Source organism: Protobothrops mucrosquamatus, unplaced genomic scaffold, assembly GCF_001527695.2.
Source record: "Protobothrops mucrosquamatus isolate PMUCROS unplaced genomic scaffold, P.Mucros_1.0 scaffold315, whole genome shotgun sequence".
NCBI classification, from domain to species: domain Eukaryota; kingdom Metazoa; phylum Chordata; class Lepidosauria; order Squamata; family Viperidae; genus Protobothrops; species Protobothrops mucrosquamatus.
Genome location: NW_015386655.1, coordinates 182,439 through 200,676, shown reverse-complemented (window position 1 = coordinate 200,676; position 18,238 = coordinate 182,439). Strand labels below are relative to the sequence as shown.

Here is an 18,238-nt window from a genome sequence, read left to right as displayed (position 1 = left end):
TCTACAATAGTGTGCACTATTCTAAAAGTATACTTTAAATCAGTGTATATAGTTTCTATTCCTCCAGCTTACTACATCTCCTTTCCTAAAAATACTTTAGCTAAATGTCTCTATATGCCTATTCCTTTAGCAGAAATGGAAAATTACAACATGTACATTTCTTGTGTACCTCACATTGCTGTTGTTATTAAGTAAGGGGATTGAAAAAAAGGATGCTTATTTAATTTTAATAAGTATTTCCCAGGGAATGAAAGTGCAAAACTAGTATTTTTTCGTTTATGTTAAGTGAATTCAACAGAAAGTATTATGATACCTGAATCTATTGTGGGTCTCAATTCCTCTTGTAATTAATCATGCAAAATTATGTAAGTGCTGCTTTGTACTATATTTCTCATGGGAAAGTGGAGATACTAAGCCTTTGAATTAGATGCTTTCTACCTCTATAGCTGAAAAGATATTGGGAAGTGACATTTCCTTGCATTTTCATAAATAGTGCCATGAGCAAGAGAGGAAATGGCTGCATCTGTTGTAACACTGTAAAGCTAAACGCTAATACAGTGTTTCTCAGCCTTAGCAATTAAAGAAGTGCAAATCAACTCCTAGAATTCCAAGAGTTAAAAGACCAGTCAATCATTTTATCTGATTTTTGCCTATCGAGAGCGCTGTCAGTAATGCCATTAGAACTGACAGATCCCTTGCATAAAATGCCTTTCTGCCTCTTTTTCCTTATCGCTTATTGTATGTTTACTTATTACACGCTTGGAGTGTATATACCATAATAGTCCTGGGCCTGCCCTCCTGAAGCCAGGAGTGATGCTGCTGAAGATAGAGCATTATCCTCAGCAGTATCTACGGATTGACAATGCTCTCTGGGCTTGTAGAGATTGCTTTTATCCAGTCTTGGTTGGAGAAATCAGAGTCTGAACCCAAAGTGTGTGTTATCTTCAGAAGAGGCTGGGGTCCAAAATGGGATTCTTAATTCTCCCCCTCCCTCAAGTCAGAGTAGTTCTGTCTTACTACATATTGCAACAGGGAAAAAATATGCACTGCTGTCTGAACCCCTTTCCCTAGACGATTGCAGCATCCAGACATTTAAGATGAATGAAGTCAATGGGGTTTCCTTGGTAGCAATCAAGGAGAAGCAGAAGAGATCACAAAGGCTGCGGTCCTACATTGCTCAGTCGACCCAAAGCCCTATCAACCATTTTATGGCTGGCGAGGAGCGGCTGGAGCGTGGAAAGCAGCTTCGCAACTGACGAAAATATTCCCCAGTAGCCGAAGCAGCGTGAACCGCAGTCCCCGACACCATTAACATGCAACCAGTGTGGGTGCAACTACTGCCCTTCCCCTCCTCCCTACCCCGCATCGCGGATCTCTTTTCCTTGGCGGAATTATCTTGGAAGTCGCTGCAAGCAGCAAAGCTTTTAAGATGTTTCTGACGGAGGCTTGAGAGTGGGGATAGGGAGGGGAGCTACACCTGGGGGGGTTGGGAATGATTTTCTCCTTTATTCAGAATTACGGATCCATTTACTTCCAGCACCGGATCAGTGGTGCCACCGCCGTTCCCATGACAGCAGGAGGGGCAGGAGCCCCGCGATTTACAACCCCCCTCCCCCCCCCAAGCGAGCAGCCCCACACTGGCTTCGGGACTTCTTTTTCTTGCTTCTAAGCGTAAGCACCAATCTGGGAAAAGTAGCTCGCGCGTCTTTCTCGTCTTCCGCCCCGCCTCCCATTGGCGTCTACTACGGCATAGGAAAAGCGAAGTTCGCTGGGGCGGTTCCCCGCGGCGGAGAGATTCTTGAACGGGACTCGTTTCCGGCGGAGGGATCCAGGCGGGCTACGGTGCCGCGGCCCATCTTGGCTCCTCGCGGGGAGGGGGGAGGCGGCTGTGTAGCCGGCACCATGGACGAGGCCTACGACGTGATCGTGCTGGGCACCGGCTTGACCGTGAGTCCTTCGGAGCCACTTACCCTGCCACTTCCTTTCCCCATCTCGGCATCTTCCACCCCTTGCGCCCCTCCGTGCAATTTTGCATTCCTTTCTCTCCGGCTCCTGCATCCGTGTCCGACATCAGCAAGCCCTGCCAGGTTCGGGTGGGGTTGCAATCCTCGCATTGCCCTATAAGCAGCTCGGCTTTCCTGAAAGTTCCCCCTGTTTCTTAAGGATTGCAGCAATGCGTCCCTAAATCCAGCACTCGGCGCCGCCACACACATGCACACACCATCACGCGCATAGATTATGCGGGAGTGGGGGCTATTGTGCGCGTCTCTTGCAGGCGCTGCACCCTCCTCTGCTCTTTCCTCAATGTCTATGGATGCATAGTATACCTTTGTGAATTGCAGTTGTTTTGTCCAGCCCTACATTCATCCCGTTCTCTACTCCATAGTGAATGGTGCGTTTGGCCCCATTGCAGCTCCTCTGATGCAACCCGGCGCCATCAGCGCTTCTCGAAAGCGGAAAAATGATAGGCACCAACTGCATGGATCTTAATTTGTTCATTTAATTCCTTAAGTATACTCTTCTTATTTGGCTTACCAATTCATCAGTTAGGATCCCTAGTTGCATCTTTAATATAGGCATTAAATTGGGGGATCTATTTATTTTGTAAAAAAAGCTGCTCTTGCAGAATTATGTGATTATCTAGTAGTCCATATATATCTCGATAAAGGAAGAAGCAGGAATAGTATCACCGTGATTCCCAAGTTTTCTGTGTCCTTTTGCCATCTCTTGTAGATCTGTTACACTCCTGCTCCCAGATCCTATAATACCAATGGGAACAGTGATCCTGTCTCCCATCAGTGCCCAAGATTGAAGGCTCTGCAGTGCATGATTATGTGCCCCATCCTGAGCATTTCAGCAGATGTGGGTTTATCACATTGAAAGTCAAACAATTTATCTTCCACATACAGTTCATTTAATACTGAACTATCTATATGGTTTCCCCCCCCCCCCTCTGACATTTGAAAATGCTACTGTAAATGCTTTTTCTATTGAGGTTAATTAGCACACTCCCTCTTCAAATCTCAGACATACAGTAATTGGTTCTTTTCCTATTATCTTTATTATATCAGTAATCCCCCTTTTCTCTCTTTTCTTACAAGACTCTAGTATTCCCATTATATCATTGGGTCTTCTTTCTGTAATACTGAGTGTTTTGAGTTTTCTACTGGTATATTGGTAGAACCAAATTAATTTCTAGTAAGGTAACTGTTTTCCCATTGCATGAGATCCTCAAAACTGATGGGTTTTTTTCTTTGAAAGTCAGCATAGGATAGTTTTTCCTGCCTTCCACATCTCACTTTTTTTAATTTGAAAAAATGTGCGTGTGTGGGGCAGTGTTGTACCATTCTGTTCTGCAATCTTAAAAGATCTTATGTTCTATCTGTCCCTTTTGCCAAAATATGAAATGGATGCAGCCCTTATATCTATATTACATCTATATTATACACAGGCCTTATTCTGGTTCTATCATTCTTGTCATTCCAAGTGCTGGAATAAAATCACCTAATCAATTAGTGGTTCCCATGCATTTGTAATGGGGGGGGGGAGGTTTTGATCCATTGCACACCTTTTTCAGTCTCTTACCTCTTCCTTTAATGGGCATTTAAGCAGGATTCCTCATTTCATTTGAACATAGAAAAATACATCTTTTACCAAGTCAAAGCATTGGTTAAGAATTGTTTGGATTAATAGAGTTTCTCCAGGGCTTCAAATAGTCAGGAATCTTTCCTAACTCAACTTGAAGATGCCAGGGATTGAATTTGTGACATTTCACATTTAGAGTGGGTAATCAGTCACAAAGCTATGGCCTTTCATAACAGAACTGACCTATCACTGTATTGCAGAGCAACAATGGAAAGGTTCTTTTGCAGAGAAAAGACTGAATCTTCCTTAGATGTTTGTATCTACACTTTCAGTCCCTAAATCAGTGGCCCACTGATGACACCAAATTGATATCAGTGTTTGTAGCAAGATTACTCTGTTGTCCCATTTCCAGTGCATTGTTACAAGTGATTTTTCAGAAATATCCTTAATTAAATGTTAGTTCAGAGATCTAATCTCCAATTTCCCTTATACATTCCTAATTGTGTAATCAAAATACAATTTATTATTGCAAGGGAATACGATTGATACGCTATTAAAATTCTCATATCTGTAACCTTTAACTGGGCAAAACAGTGCATCCTAGGGCAAAGCTTTTTCAACCAAGGTACCTTAAATGGGCTATCTTATAAAATGCATCCAAAATCCATGATTCCCGTGGAATTGAAATTTAGCAAATGTAAAAAAAAACATTTTACAACATAAAAATATAAAACATGTGACATAGTAAAAATGTCATAAACATTTCCTGTGGTCAGTCAGCTCCTGATGCTTGACTGTGCTATACAATTCAGTGTAGGCTATTTTCAAGGCAGATACATCTCTGAATACCTCCCTGGATTTTGAAGGAAATACCTTTGAACCAATGACCCAAGGGGTGCTGAGGAAGGCACAAATGCAAAAGCTTCTTGGATAACATGTGAGACATCACAGATGAGAAGTGATATAGTTCCCGTGCACACATTCAGTAATGTCTGTACCATTTATAATTGTTTAGAGAATTAGGTATGATCGCAACATTAGGAATGCCTGTTTCACTACTGTGTCGCTGAACCCGTTTTACTCTGATCCAGAAGTAAGTTTAGACAGTTTAAATAATGGGTGATGAACAAATAATGTAGAAAATTTGTAAATTGGTATGTGTACACCACACATTTATAGACTTGGTGGAACCTGTGTGTAAATAAATGTCAGTATATTATCAGAATGATGTGGAAGTCTACCAAGGCGATGTATTTACTAATAACTTAAGTTCAGGCACTGATGTTCACAACACAGAGAATCATCTTTCAGGATTTGCCTTAAATCTCTATACTGCTAAGCTGTATACTGACAAAAGAACATCAGGCTATTTGACTTCAGGTCAAGATCAGGAAGCCACTATGTCAGTTTCACTTCAGTCACCTATTAATACAATTCCAACATAGATCTTTGTCCACACATCTTGAATGGGGAAGCTCCTTGTCAATATCTCAGATCTTGAAATCATTTTTTGTTATGGATCAACCTTCCTTTTTATAGAGACATAGAGACACACACATGCGTACATGTGCACACATACATATACATACATACTTAGAGAAATTCTATGAAATAGATTGGGATGGTCATGAGAACAGAATAGTCTCAAGTGCACTCATGAGATGCTTATTTATGCATTAATGTTTCACTTCGGGGACTCTTATTGTGGAACTTAACCATGTAGTAGAAGCACATTTGAATTTATTACAGAGCAGGCATAATCTTACTCACTTTCTATCTTAGGAATGTATCCTTTCGGGTATCATGTCTGTGAATGGCAAGAAGGTGTTGCACATGGACCGGAATCCATATTATGGGGGTGAGAGCTCATCGATTACTCCCCTGGAGGAGGTGAGGATCCATCCTTTGCATGTGCATACAAGTAGCCCTCAACTTATAACCCACATTTGGGACCAGAACTGTTGCTAAGCAGCATAGTCAATCATTAAGAGTTATGTCCAATTTTATGACCTTTTTTGCTGCAGACATTAAGCAAATCACATGGTCATTAAGTGAATCCATCTTTCCCTATTAACTTGTCAGAATCCCCCTAGGAAGGTCTCAAATGGCATCCATGTGACCTCCCCCCCCCAGGACATTGCAACCATGCTAAATACATGCTGATTGCCAAGCGCTTGAATTTTGATCACATATCTGCAAGGATACTTCAATACTTTCAAGTCACTTTTTTTAGTGCCATTACAGTTTTGAATGGTTGCTAAACAAATGATTATAAGTTGAGGATTACCTGTATTTGTATTAAAAGTCAATTTAGCACAATATGGAAACTGCACATTACTGTTATTGGATTATTTTCAGAAGACAGGATACTGAATTAATGCAAGAGAACCAGAACTTCCTCAAAAAATCAATTATTTTCTCTTTATCCTTTTCATTCCTGCTTAAATGTGCTAAGCATATCCAAAGGCTTTTCATAATTTATCTCTTTAGTTTTCCGCTGGAAAATAATAGGAAATTACATTGTCCATTTTCTGTGATGTGATCTAGATGCCATAGCAAAGAAGTCTGAATGCCACATGCAGTCTAGAATTTGTTCATTCTTTATAGGCTGTGCTTGGACAGCACATTAAACCAAAGCAGTTAAACATCTTGCAGTTCTATTTGCACAAAGTTTGGCACTTGAATAATACAATGAGGCTTGGCACAAACTTACTGGATTAATGTACGGTTCATTATATTGCAGGAATTATTCAAGTAATGGAATGGTATCTGTGAACATTCCTATAATGTGTTTTGATTACTAAGAGTGTTTGGAAATTTCCTAACAAATTACTTTCAATAGCTGGTGTGCATCGAAATGTGAATGCAATGGGTACCCTCACCCACTTACAAAAAGCAGCTATAAGCCCATGGCTGCAAGTTTGTGAAAGTAATGTAGTTAAAAAAAACTATGCATTTCCCTTTCCCCCAACATTTAAGAAACTTTGAAAGTAACGGGGTCACAATAAGTTTGGGGTGATGAGGCTGTAATACCTATCATGCAATCTCCTGTTAGAGAATTGACAATTTTTTGTGCTGTTCTGCTCCAAAAGAAATAACAAGCAGACTCTGGTGAATAAAAATGAGCTAGAGCTCCTTTCTATATTTTGTGGGCATTGATATACAGTGGTATCTTGGTACTCAACTGCTTTGAAATTCATCCAATTTGGTATTTAATGCATTTTGACACAAAAGTTTGTTGTTCTGGTACTCCTAGTTTATTTGGTAGTCAACACACGAACTAGAACTTGTCGATATCAACTGCCTTGTGACTTGCTACATTATTCCTTGTGTGAAAAATTTGTTTGGTACTCATCGTTTTTGGTACTCATCACACCTCCTGGAACCAATTAATGATGAATACCGAGGTACTACTATATTATGTTACGCTACTATTTTTGTCGTGTCTGATTCTCGGGGTCTGCTTGGACAAGTCCCTAAAGTTTTAGTGCCAAGATTATTCAAAAGTGGTTTGCCAATGCTTCCCAACCAGGGCTAAGAGGGAGATTGACCAAGGTCACCCAGCTGGCTTTATGCCATGCCTAAGGCAAGACTAAAACGCACAGTCTCCCAATTTTTAGCTTGATACCTTAACCACTATAGCAGACTGGCTCTCTTATGCTAGTAGAGCAAGTTCTAATGGAAATGTCTTTTGTAAGTTCAATATTATGATGCTTGTTTTATCCTTTCCACAATTGCCAGCTTTACAAACGCTTCGAAATTACAGAGGGGCCCCCTGAGTGCATGGGGCGTGGCCGGGACTGGAATGTTGATCTTATCCCCAAATTCCTCATGGCCAATGGTAAGTCCCATTCTATTTAGATGTTTTGGTCATCTAGCCAGAGATATGGTATATTTTTCTTGTAGATGAATAGTAATCAAGGAACAAAGGACATTACTACAAGAGACACTATTTACACTATTTTAAGTCACTGGGAATATATGTTGCTGAAGCACTGGGAAATGTATGCTGCTGAAGAATGCCAGGACATTTGGCATTTTGTTGATTTACGCTAATGAATAAATGTGCGCTCTCAGCAGCCCTTGGAGCTTCGTCCCTTATACTCATAGCTCAACTCATACGTTCCATGTTCACCTCCAAGTTTTTTTACTTCTTGTTTGCAATTTCTTTTCATTTACCAAGTGGTAATTGTTTATTATAAATTATTTGAGTGCTGCCTACTTCTACAATCTCCTGCATGCGGTGTGGGAGCTGTAATGGAGGCAGGCGGGAGAGTTTCAGGGACCTCTTTCACTGTTTTCCATATAGGACAGCTTGTGAAGATGCTACTATATACAGAGGTGACACGCTACCTAGATTTCAAAGTGGTGGAGGGCAGCTTTGTCTACAAGGCAGGAAAGATTTACAAAGTGCCATCGACAGAGACAGAAGCACTGTCTTCCAGTAAGTGAACCTGGTTTCATAAATGCTAAATCTGGTGTGTTGGAAATTACAGGAAATTTCAGTTGCATATTTATTAGCATTCTCCATTTTAAGAAGTATATTCTATTTTATGCATTCTGTTTTACAATAGACCTGCAGTTGTTTAAAAAGATAAAGCAGCTGTCAAAATACTATCAAACTTATTCTGAAACGAAATTTGAACCAGGGCAGTATATAATGACATCGGCAAAATTCTAGAATGATATTTTTCGGACTTTGGGGAGCCAAAGTATACTTTTTTCTCTTGAATAAGTTTTTTTAGTTTGAATTTCAAAATGGTCATTTGTGGAGAACCAGGTGCTCTCCACCCATTTTCTTTCTTTGTTCCCAAGTGAGTGGATTGGACATATCTCCTTGGAAGGTAAAATCTATACCTATATTTTTATATAAGGAGTGATTAGACCAAATATTAGCAGCTATAGAGCTAACAGGTTATAAGGAAGTATGGTTATAATTGAGCTTCACCAGATAGCTTTTTCTATAGGTGGTACTTGGATTTTTTTTAAAAAAAAATTTACAGTTAATCCCTTGCAGCATAAATTTTTCAGATGTATATATTTATATTTATATGGGCCATAATTGCTTTCCTGACTATAAATCCTTTTGCCGTATTTCAAGTATTGAGATTGTGGAGTTCTGATGCTACTCTTTATATGTGTACAGATTCAAAAACAGGGTTCTGATATTCCATAATCCACCAAGATTAAAGGAGGGAGAGAGGCATTCTCTCTTCCTTTGAAGATGGTGCATTTGCATTCTGTTGGCAGCATTTTAAGATCTCTTGAACTAAACTAGTCGGGGCAAATTCTAGGGTTGTAAAAGTTCTATTTAGCTCTTCAACCTGTCTTTCACCATCCCTCCTCTAACCCTCATTCTCTCACAGATCTCATGGGCATGTTTGAGAAACGACGCTTCCGCAAGTTCTTGGTGTTTGTGGCAAACTTTGATGAGAATGATTCAAAGACCTTGGAGGGAGTGGATCCTCACGTCACTACCATGCGCGAAGTATACCGACGCTTTGACCTTGGTCAGGATGTCATCGATTTCACAGGACATGCATTGGCTCTCTACCGCACTGATGAGTGAGTGATTGCCCATAGCTTGCCTTCTTGCAATCAGCTGCCCTATCTTCATGCCTCTTTATTTCTGATTATACATCACACTGATTACGGTCCCACACTTCTTCTAATAAACATTTCTTCTGGGAATGGCTGGGTCAGCTGAGAGTGAACTAGGGGTTCACTTAAGGCTGTTCAGGAGGGAGTTTATAGAAAACTCATGCAAAATTCTGTTGTTCTCTTTCAGTTTCTTTAATCATTAATGTCTGAGCAGATCCCAGTGTTTGTTTATTAAATGTTTATGCCGCTCTTCTCACAGATAATGGGTGATTAAAATATACCAGGTAATATAAATATAGGATCAATACAATAATCATAAAAACATCAGTGTGTAAAGCAATCCACAACCACTGTGAACTCCTGATTTTCCTGTAACAACACACTTCACTCTTTCCTCGTGAAGCCTCTTATTGCCCCCTTACTTTGGGGAGGACTGACATTGTCTATTCTCTATTTTCACAGCTACTTGGATCAGCCTTGCTTGGAAACCATCAATCGCATAAAACTGTACAGTGAATCCCTGGCCCGCTATGGGAAAAGCCCCTATCTCTACCCACTGTACGGCCTGGGTGAGCTTCCCCAGGGCTTTGCCAGGTACGGTCTGCCTCATGGACAGTCAGCAGCATGAGGCAGCTTTGTCTTCTGATTTTATTCTTGGCCTAGAACAGATATGTCAAGCACAAGGCCCGGGGGCCGGATGCGGCCCGCGAAGTGGTTTCATGTGGCCTGCAAAGCCATCCTGGAAACAGTGAGGGAACGGCCCCCACTGCCTTTTCCCTGGCCCAGGTCAGCCGGTAGCCAATGTACAATTTTATGGTGGCCATCTATGCTGAAACGCATTCAGTCTTAGCTCCATAAGACCCCCCCCCCCCCCGCATGGCCTGAGAGGAACAGTGAGGCTCCTCCAGTGGACCATGCCTTGGCACTTGCCCTGGTCCCACCCCCTTCTGCCAGAGACCCTCAGATCTGTCCCACTCCTGCCCAGGCCCCCACAGGCACCCTTGACACGAACGATATAGAGCTGGCCACACCCACCCAGTAGGCCACACCCACTCCATCCACGCCCACCCAGTAGGCCACACCCACCCGGCCCCCTGAGGGCAACCGCAATGCTGATGCGGCCCTCAATGAAATTGAGTTTGACACCCCTGGCCTAGAAGGTAAATGCCTGTAGAGATTATCAATCATCCAGGTCATGTTTGTCCCAAGGGTGTTTGTCCAACAGGCAACTGGACTTGTTTTAATTACCAAGAAAGTCCAGATGCTTGTTGGAAAAGCACCTTTGGGACTAGAAGGTAAGATACATTAAAAAGAAAAAGGCATTTTATATCAATATTTTTCTAGCCTGGCATTCTCCAAATATGTTTGGACTATAATGCCTTGAATTCTCAGTGAGCATAGCCTTACTGTTCCTACAGTAGTGGCCAAAATTGTGGAAACCTTTTGGGAAAAGTGTATTTTTGAGGTTTGAGGGCTAATAACACAACTTTCTCTTGGAGGAGTACCATAAAATTATATATCAATGGAAAGGTAATTTAATCAAGAATGTAATGCAACAAAGTTTGTTCAATTATCTGTACTTTTCTATGAAAAGTTATAGCCAAATAACCAGAAAAGGGAAGCACAACTTGCTTAGGTTGATATCAGGTAGCTTTCCTTCATCTGATTGTAGCCAATGAGCATGAGTGTTTAGAGAGCCAATCAGGTGCCATCTTGTTTTGGCAAATGAGCCAATCAGATCACAGTAGGATTCAGTTATTGATGTCATGTACTGAAGCTGAGAGGACATTTGTCAGTGTGTTATGTGATCGCTATCAAGTTGGTTGGGTGTTTTGTGTTCTTTCATTTAGTGAGCTTGTAAAACGTAATAAAATTAAAGTAATGGTGCAAAGAGTTGACTGGTTGCCCAGAAAGCGATGTAAAATAGTATTATTAAGTGAACAAGGCTACAGTTATAAAGAAATTAGAAGAAAACTTGGTGGAAACTTAACCAAAGGTGGCATTTCTACTGTACACTTTTCCCAAAAAGTTTCCACAATTTTGGCCACTACTGTATATACTTGAGGGCTTCAAGAAAGCTGATTTAATTTTATATGAGGAGGAGAAGCTAAATTCTATTGAAAAAAAGCAATAAAGCCCCCTAGTATAATACTTGAGACAGTTGAGACAGGGAAACTAATTCTTGCATGTCTTTGGCATAGCCCAGCATTTACAGCTATTTGGCAAGGTGTGCCTTTGGGGCCAAGGGGTGGTGGAGGTGATGGTCTGGCCAGGGCCCTTCACCATTCATTAACTTTATACCATCAGGCTCAGCGCTATCTATGGTGGCACCTACATGCTCAACAAACCAGTGGATGAGATTGTCATGGAAGGTGGCAAGGTCATTGGAGTCAAATCGGAAGGAGAGGTGAGCGTTGAAAATTGGTATTTTCATTCCATTTGATTAAAGGCCGTAAAATTGCTGTTAAGGTCAATTGTATAGGGAAGATGGTTCCTGAAATAGATTGTCTTTGAAAGTTATTCCATTATATAACTTAAGTACTTCCTGTTTTAAGAACTTCAGGATTACTTTTACTCCGTTTAGAACAGAAGTGTCAAACTCGCAACGTCACGTAACGTGTCGCGACTTTTTTGCCATTGCCGGCAATGGGGTGGGCGCGGTTTCGCTATAATGCATTCGGCCTGCGGGCCGGTAGTTTGACACCCCTGGTTTAGAAGCTACTTTTTACTCATCAAAACCCATCACATTAATCTTAAACTGGTCCATATTGACTGGGAGCAATTGGAATGGGGAATTTTCCTTTCTTGAATCTCAACTATGACAATAAAAGCAGACCTGAGTATTTAATAAAGAATTGTGGAAAATATATCTTTATGCTCAGATACTTAGTTTCAATAGCAGTGCTTTCATTTTCTCTATCCTACGCCCTTTTCGATGTATTATTGAGGAAGTTGGGGTTTGGTTTTTTGCTATTTATTTATTGCATTTCTTCCCATGCCAAGTTACTCAATAAAACGTGGATGGTGCAAAGTCTAGAAGAGCAGAAATGTCATAAGACTGCTGATAATAGAATCTCAGTGAAAACTTCTGCACGCTCAAATGAAAGCATCCATGGAGCATGGGTCCAAATCAGTTATTAACCAGATGGAATTCAGAAAGACATGGTTTCTGCTGACTGTTAACACAGAGCTGTAAAACCCCATCTGCTCTTGGCTTCCCTAACCCTTAAACAAGAGGAAAGGAGATATCATTTTACTGAACCATTTTTCCCCACAGGCTTTGAATTTGAAGCATGAGGCATTTTTAGAACAAGGGAACTTCCTTGTCAGTGCTCTGTTTTCTTGAATGTTTCCTAACACTTAGCTATATGGCTAGCTTCTTCCCATTGCACCAGGCAATGCACCAGAGCAATAGCTGGTACCCTGGACGCCATACTGAGGCTGGCATATGATCTTTCCTCAACCTGCAAATTAAAGGGGCAAAAATCTGACAATTTTTTAATTCAGCCTTTTGGCTCAACCCCTTCTCTTGACACAACATCCATCTATAAGCTTATTGGAAATATTCTGAATGAAGATGACGGTGACAAGCTTCCTGATTTAGCACCATTGACAGTACTGCTTCCTTCTTGTTGTTGGTTTTTGTTCCTCCTTCCTTGAGTTAAAGCTTACTTGGGAGAAGGCAAGGAGTGTTGAAGAAACTTTAGTGTCAGTAGTGAAGCCTAGTTCTCCCTTACAAGTGTTTCTGTATTGTCTGTCTTTGTTTCAAGAGCTACAGAAGCCCTCTTCTGGTTTCTTAACATTCATCATTTTCTTGTGCTATTCCTGGCTAAGTTACTTTCATTCAGTCATTCCCACATAAGTCATCTAATCCTGTCTGAAAGCTGATCTAGTTGAAAAGGGTTGAAACATTAAAATCCTCGAGCCAAAGGGAGAGGATCAGATGAAAACATATTAGCAATATTTTTTTAAATCCTCAAATATTAACCTCAGGTATGTTTCCAGCAGGTTTTGCTTCCCCCCCCATAAATATTACAGCTCTTTCATAATTAACATTTCAGCAGACATGAGAATACACATAGTATCAAGGTTAATTTATATGCAGTTGTGTGAGGATACAGTATTTTGTCTACACTGCTATAAAATGAATTTCTGAATTAAACATTCAAGATTCTGCATTTAAGTCCACTTTCTTCAACCTGGCATCCTCCAAATGTGTTGGTAGAATTCTCAGCCTCAGTACTTCTAGAGAGCACTGTGTAGAAGAAGGCTGGGAGTTCATGTGATGTTGTGCAGGAAAGAACTGGTGAATCCAATGTTTTCTTTTTGCTAATGCTGATTCTCCCTCCAGGTGGCACGCTGCAAACAGTTGATCTGTGATCCCAGCTATGTGCCAGATCGAGTGCGCCCAGCAGGGAAGGTTGTGCGCGTCATCTGTATTCTGAGTCACCCCATCCGTGGCACCAGCGATGCTAATTCCTGTCAAATTATCATTCCCCAAAATCAAGTGGGACGGAAATCTGGTGAGGGCAAATTGATATGGGAGTTCAGAGATATGGGAATATTGAATATACTAAGCTTTGAGCTACTTCTGCAGATTGGAGTATCAGAAATCTAGTACCATTTTTATGACCTTTAATTACATGGTAACTATATCAAATAGGGTAGGCTTAATGAATGTGGGAATCCAGATATTTATTTTAGTTAGACAGACAGATAAATAGATAACCTTTATTGTCATTTTTTTTACTGTGGGCACAATGGCACACATTAAAAATGAAATTTAGTTGCCTGCTCTCAAAGTGTACACATACATAACACATATTTAAACATACTATATACAACATATTTAGATCTACACCCTCACATATAAGTAACATACAAATATTAATCACTGTCCATCTTGAATACATAAAGGAAGGAGGAAGCTTTAGAGTTCACAAGGTTAATACTGTATGAAATAAAACTAACTGAATCTGGATGTTCTGCTGTGCCCGTTTCACCAGTGTCTCTCTGTTGAGTGACAAGGATACAAGAAGGTTTTTTTGTACCAAATCAGTGGGCTCATCCATCTAATTCCATATTGTCTACTACACACTGACAGCAGTTCGTTGGGAGTTTCAGATCAGCTTCTGGGTATAGTGGGCGCTATAAATTTGGGTGAATTCAACAATCCTAACTTCTTTTCTTCATTCCCCAATCCCAGATATCTATGTCTGTCTCATTTCCTCTGCCCACAATGTGGCTGCCCAGGGCAAGTACATTGCTATTGCCAGCACTACTGTAGAGACAGACTCTCCTGAGAATGAAGTGCAACCAGCTCTTGAACTGCTTGAACCCATTGACCAAAAGTGAGTAATTCTGGGTTGATTGTGATGACAATTGGTCCAGTGCTATAACGTGGGACAATTTTCTAACATTGACAATTCACAGTCTTGAAGATACATATACTGACTATTTATTAAGTAGTGAGGTGAGAGAACAACACTGGGACACAGCTGTAATTTGTTAAGGGTTGCTAAACATGGGAATTTCTGAGACATGTTTTCCAGCTTAGCTGAAAAATGAAAGCCTAAGGTAAAGAGCTGCAGATTTTTCAAATATAATGAGCAGTAGTACAGAAGAAATGAATGAATCTCATGAACAGCAGCCAGACGTGGTGGGCTGGTAATTTTACCATTTCAGATTGCTCCATCCAGGGAAGAAAATTACATGTGGCAGAAAGAAAGGGTGTAGTCTAATCATCAGCCTTGTAGAGTAATTTTCTGCGAATGGGACATTGTGTGAATTTTACAGACTGCTGAATATTGGATTTTTGGAATAGAAAAATAATTTAATGAAGAATGGATGATGGTATAATAAACATCAAGCGCAAGATGATGAACAGATAATAAAAATAGGTTTATATCAGGTCCCCGAATGGCTAAGAGAATGACAGAAGTTCTGATGGATATTGTGAGATATGATGGTGGTAGTGAAATGGTACTGGAACTTGGGCTGGGAAAATTTTTGAAGCTAAAGGCCAAATATGGTTTGAAAAAAGAATCAGTGCTGATGAGTGACCAATGATTGTGGTTGGCTGGTTTCTGCATCTGTAAACTATATTGATGTGATTAGAATCGGGAGTAGGAACATAAATGTGTCCATACCAACTTGTTCCATTGATTTCTACTTCTTTAATTGAAATGGGTTTAACTCCTTTTCTTTCCTTACCAGGTTTGTGGCCATCAGTGATATATATGAACCCACTGATGATGGAACTGAAAGTCAGGTGAGATTTCTCCAGGTTTTCTGAACTGTTTTAGAGTCTATTTTTCCAGAACTGGTTCTGGATCTTGCTTTTTTTTTCCCTTTCCCCATTGACTCCAGTTTGTGAACTTGTATTTTGTTTCCCTGTTTTCCCCTTGCAGATATTCTGTTCGCGGTCATATGATGCCACCACCCACTTTGAGACAACATGTGATGACATCAAAGACATTTACCGGCGCATGGCTGGGGCTCCATTTGATTTTGAAAGCATGAAACGGCGCCAGAATGATGTCTTTGGCGAGAATGAGCAGTGACCATTTCCTTTCCTTTTTTCCCTAAACCCCACCCCTCCCTAGGTTTTTCCCATGTAAGGGACCACACTCCCAGCTAGGGACTGGCTTAATTCCCACACCTCACTGAGATTGGCTCTTCCTCCAGATCCTCATTCAGGCTATGCCAGATGTCTAGTAACTTATTTCCATGGGGGGAAAATGTAGAATAATTTTCCTCTTTTTCTCCGCTGCTGGGTTTTTTTGTTGTTATTGGGGGTTTTTTTGCATACAAGAACAAGATAACCCTCTCTCCAGGACTGAGGTTGGATCAAGTTAATGCAATCTCAGTCCTTTGAAGACAAACCTCTTTCAGTTTTTCCAGTGCCTGTAGGGATTTGGGTCCAGATTATGTATTACATACAAGTTGCCTGGAATTGAATTCTGCCCCCTCCTAGGAAAAAAAGCACCTTTGGAGACAGGAAATTCTGCCTACGTTTCTGTTGCAACTTCTTTCTCCCTGTGGTTTCCATCAATATAATAAGCAAAGGCAGAATTAAGTACATCTAGTTTTCATTGTAGGTCGCTCCATCACTAATCTATTCTAACTGAGGAAAAGAAAAACAGCCACTGGGTTTTAAAAACATGCATGAAACATATTTTGGCCTTAATTCTTGCTATTGATCTCCAACTGTTACCATCTGTTCACCTTTCTTCATTCAGTTTCCCACTGTTTCCCCTCCATTTGCTGGCGTTCTCATCTCTGCCATCTGTGCCCTTCTTAACTCCTCTGAGCCTTGCATTTCTCCCTTTGCATAGTGAATTGATTTGCTGCTTAACTTGCAATGGACCATCTGGGACCATAACTTGCCATATGTATAATCATTTTTTCCTCATTTTCCCATTTTTCCTGATCATGATGTGAAGCTGCATTCCTCTGTTTTGAGAGGAGACTGGAATTGTGTGAGGATGTGGGGGCACAAAGAGCCATTCTGAACCATCTCTTCTATACATGCTGCCCTTGCAGCTGGTCCCATGTCCCCCACCTTGCACTTGAGATTCCCACAGGCCTCTCTGTTTGTCTTGCATCCATTTTGTTCCCTCAACTCCTTTTAGTTTCCTTAGCCTCAAAAGCGTGAGAAGATTTGTATTTGTATGTGTGTATGTCTCTCTTGTGTGCTGGATATAGGGACAGGGAGACGATTCTGTCCCTTTCCACTTGCTGCCACCTGCTGTAACTTATTGTAACTTATTAATGAAGCAGGTTAATTTTTTGTTGGCACTTCTGACAATTAATGAGGTTTGGGTGGGGGTTAGGCTGTGGCATGAGTACAGAGGCCTGGGGCCTATCCTTCATTAGAGCCTTCCTTCCTTCTGAAGCCAACTTTACGGTTAACAATCTGTCTGTAACTCTAGGGGATTGTGAGGAGTCAGCTCTCTCCACCCCACAACTGCTCAGTTGTCTCAAGATAATAAATTTACTTAGTCTAGCCCTGGCTCTTGTCTGGTACCATTGCTGCAGAGGAGGGATAAAGTCCAGGCTTAACTCACACTAGTGAGAGAAAAGAGACCACATCAAATTCAGGAAATGGAAGAAAGATTAAAAAAAAACACAGAAGCACCTCAATTTGGTTATGTAATTTTTCTGAAGAAGTGGCAGTTATAATATCCAGAAAGTTTTGAATGATAAAAATGTACTATTTTGCATAGCTGATTCTGGCTTCAGACTGTCAGATAATGCGCCTTTGTTACTGTTGAAGTCTTAAGACAAGGAAGTGATGCTAAGAACAAGACAGCATGGGAGTATATACAGATTTGTATTACCAGATCTCCTCTAATTTTCCCTATACCAAACTATTGGAAATTGTGCTTGAACCCAACTGGCTTACAAGAATTGAAAGACTAGTCATACTGCATCCATTTTCTTAGTCCACATAGAACACCAAGGACCAAAAGCTTAGAAGGATTTGGAAAAAGTCTCAACTCTTATTTTGTATTTAATGCCTTTGTGGTACTCTATATGTAATAAGACTACTTCAGTTGTATTAGTTGTTTTAATATCAAATTAGTACTGCTACTGCCACCATTTCAACCATCCTGTTTAGTCTAATTGATTTATATCTTTTTGCAAGTGTGTATGGAGGCAAGGCTAGTGTTCCGCTTGTGAACCAATACTGGAAGTAGTTCTTAACATTTTCTTTGCCTGGTTCTTCTTTACAAATAGAATCTTGAAGTTCTATTTTTCCTGCAGATCCCTCCTACAACTTTAAGCCCTTTTCGTGTAATTATCCTTCCCTCTAGCTATACAGTTGTAAAACCTGGATAGCAATTAATAAAATGATCAGGAAGGCATTTCAAGGTGTCTTCCACTGAATCTCATCTTTATTCATAAAAAAACCCCACAGAGCTGAAATTGACATACTTTATAATGCAGCTCTATCTTGAGAGATGCTCTATGGGTTAGATTTTGGTTCGTCTGGCACAGTGCTTCTGCTATACATTAAAAAATGTGAAAAAGAAATCTCTTCAATCTA

The 18,238-nt window shown here is 40.6% G+C and overlaps 1 protein-coding gene across 1 annotated transcript; it reads left to right on the top strand.

The window, feature by feature from the left end:
- Positions 1-1,845: 1,845 nt before the first annotated feature.
- On the top strand, positions 1,846-15,764 carry GDI1 (GDP dissociation inhibitor 1). Its single transcript, XM_015815124.1, has 11 exons — positions 1,846-1,947; positions 5,368-5,475; positions 7,327-7,426; positions 7,895-8,029; positions 8,952-9,150; positions 9,649-9,780; positions 11,494-11,593; positions 13,538-13,709; positions 14,393-14,537; positions 15,403-15,457; positions 15,597-15,764. Exons 1-11 carry the CDS (start codon positions 1,903-1,905, stop codon positions 15,747-15,749), a joined length of 1,344 nt encoding a protein of 447 aa, XP_015670610.1. The 5' UTR covers positions 1,846-1,902; the 3' UTR covers positions 15,750-15,764.
- Positions 15,765-18,238: the final 2,474 nt, after the last annotated feature.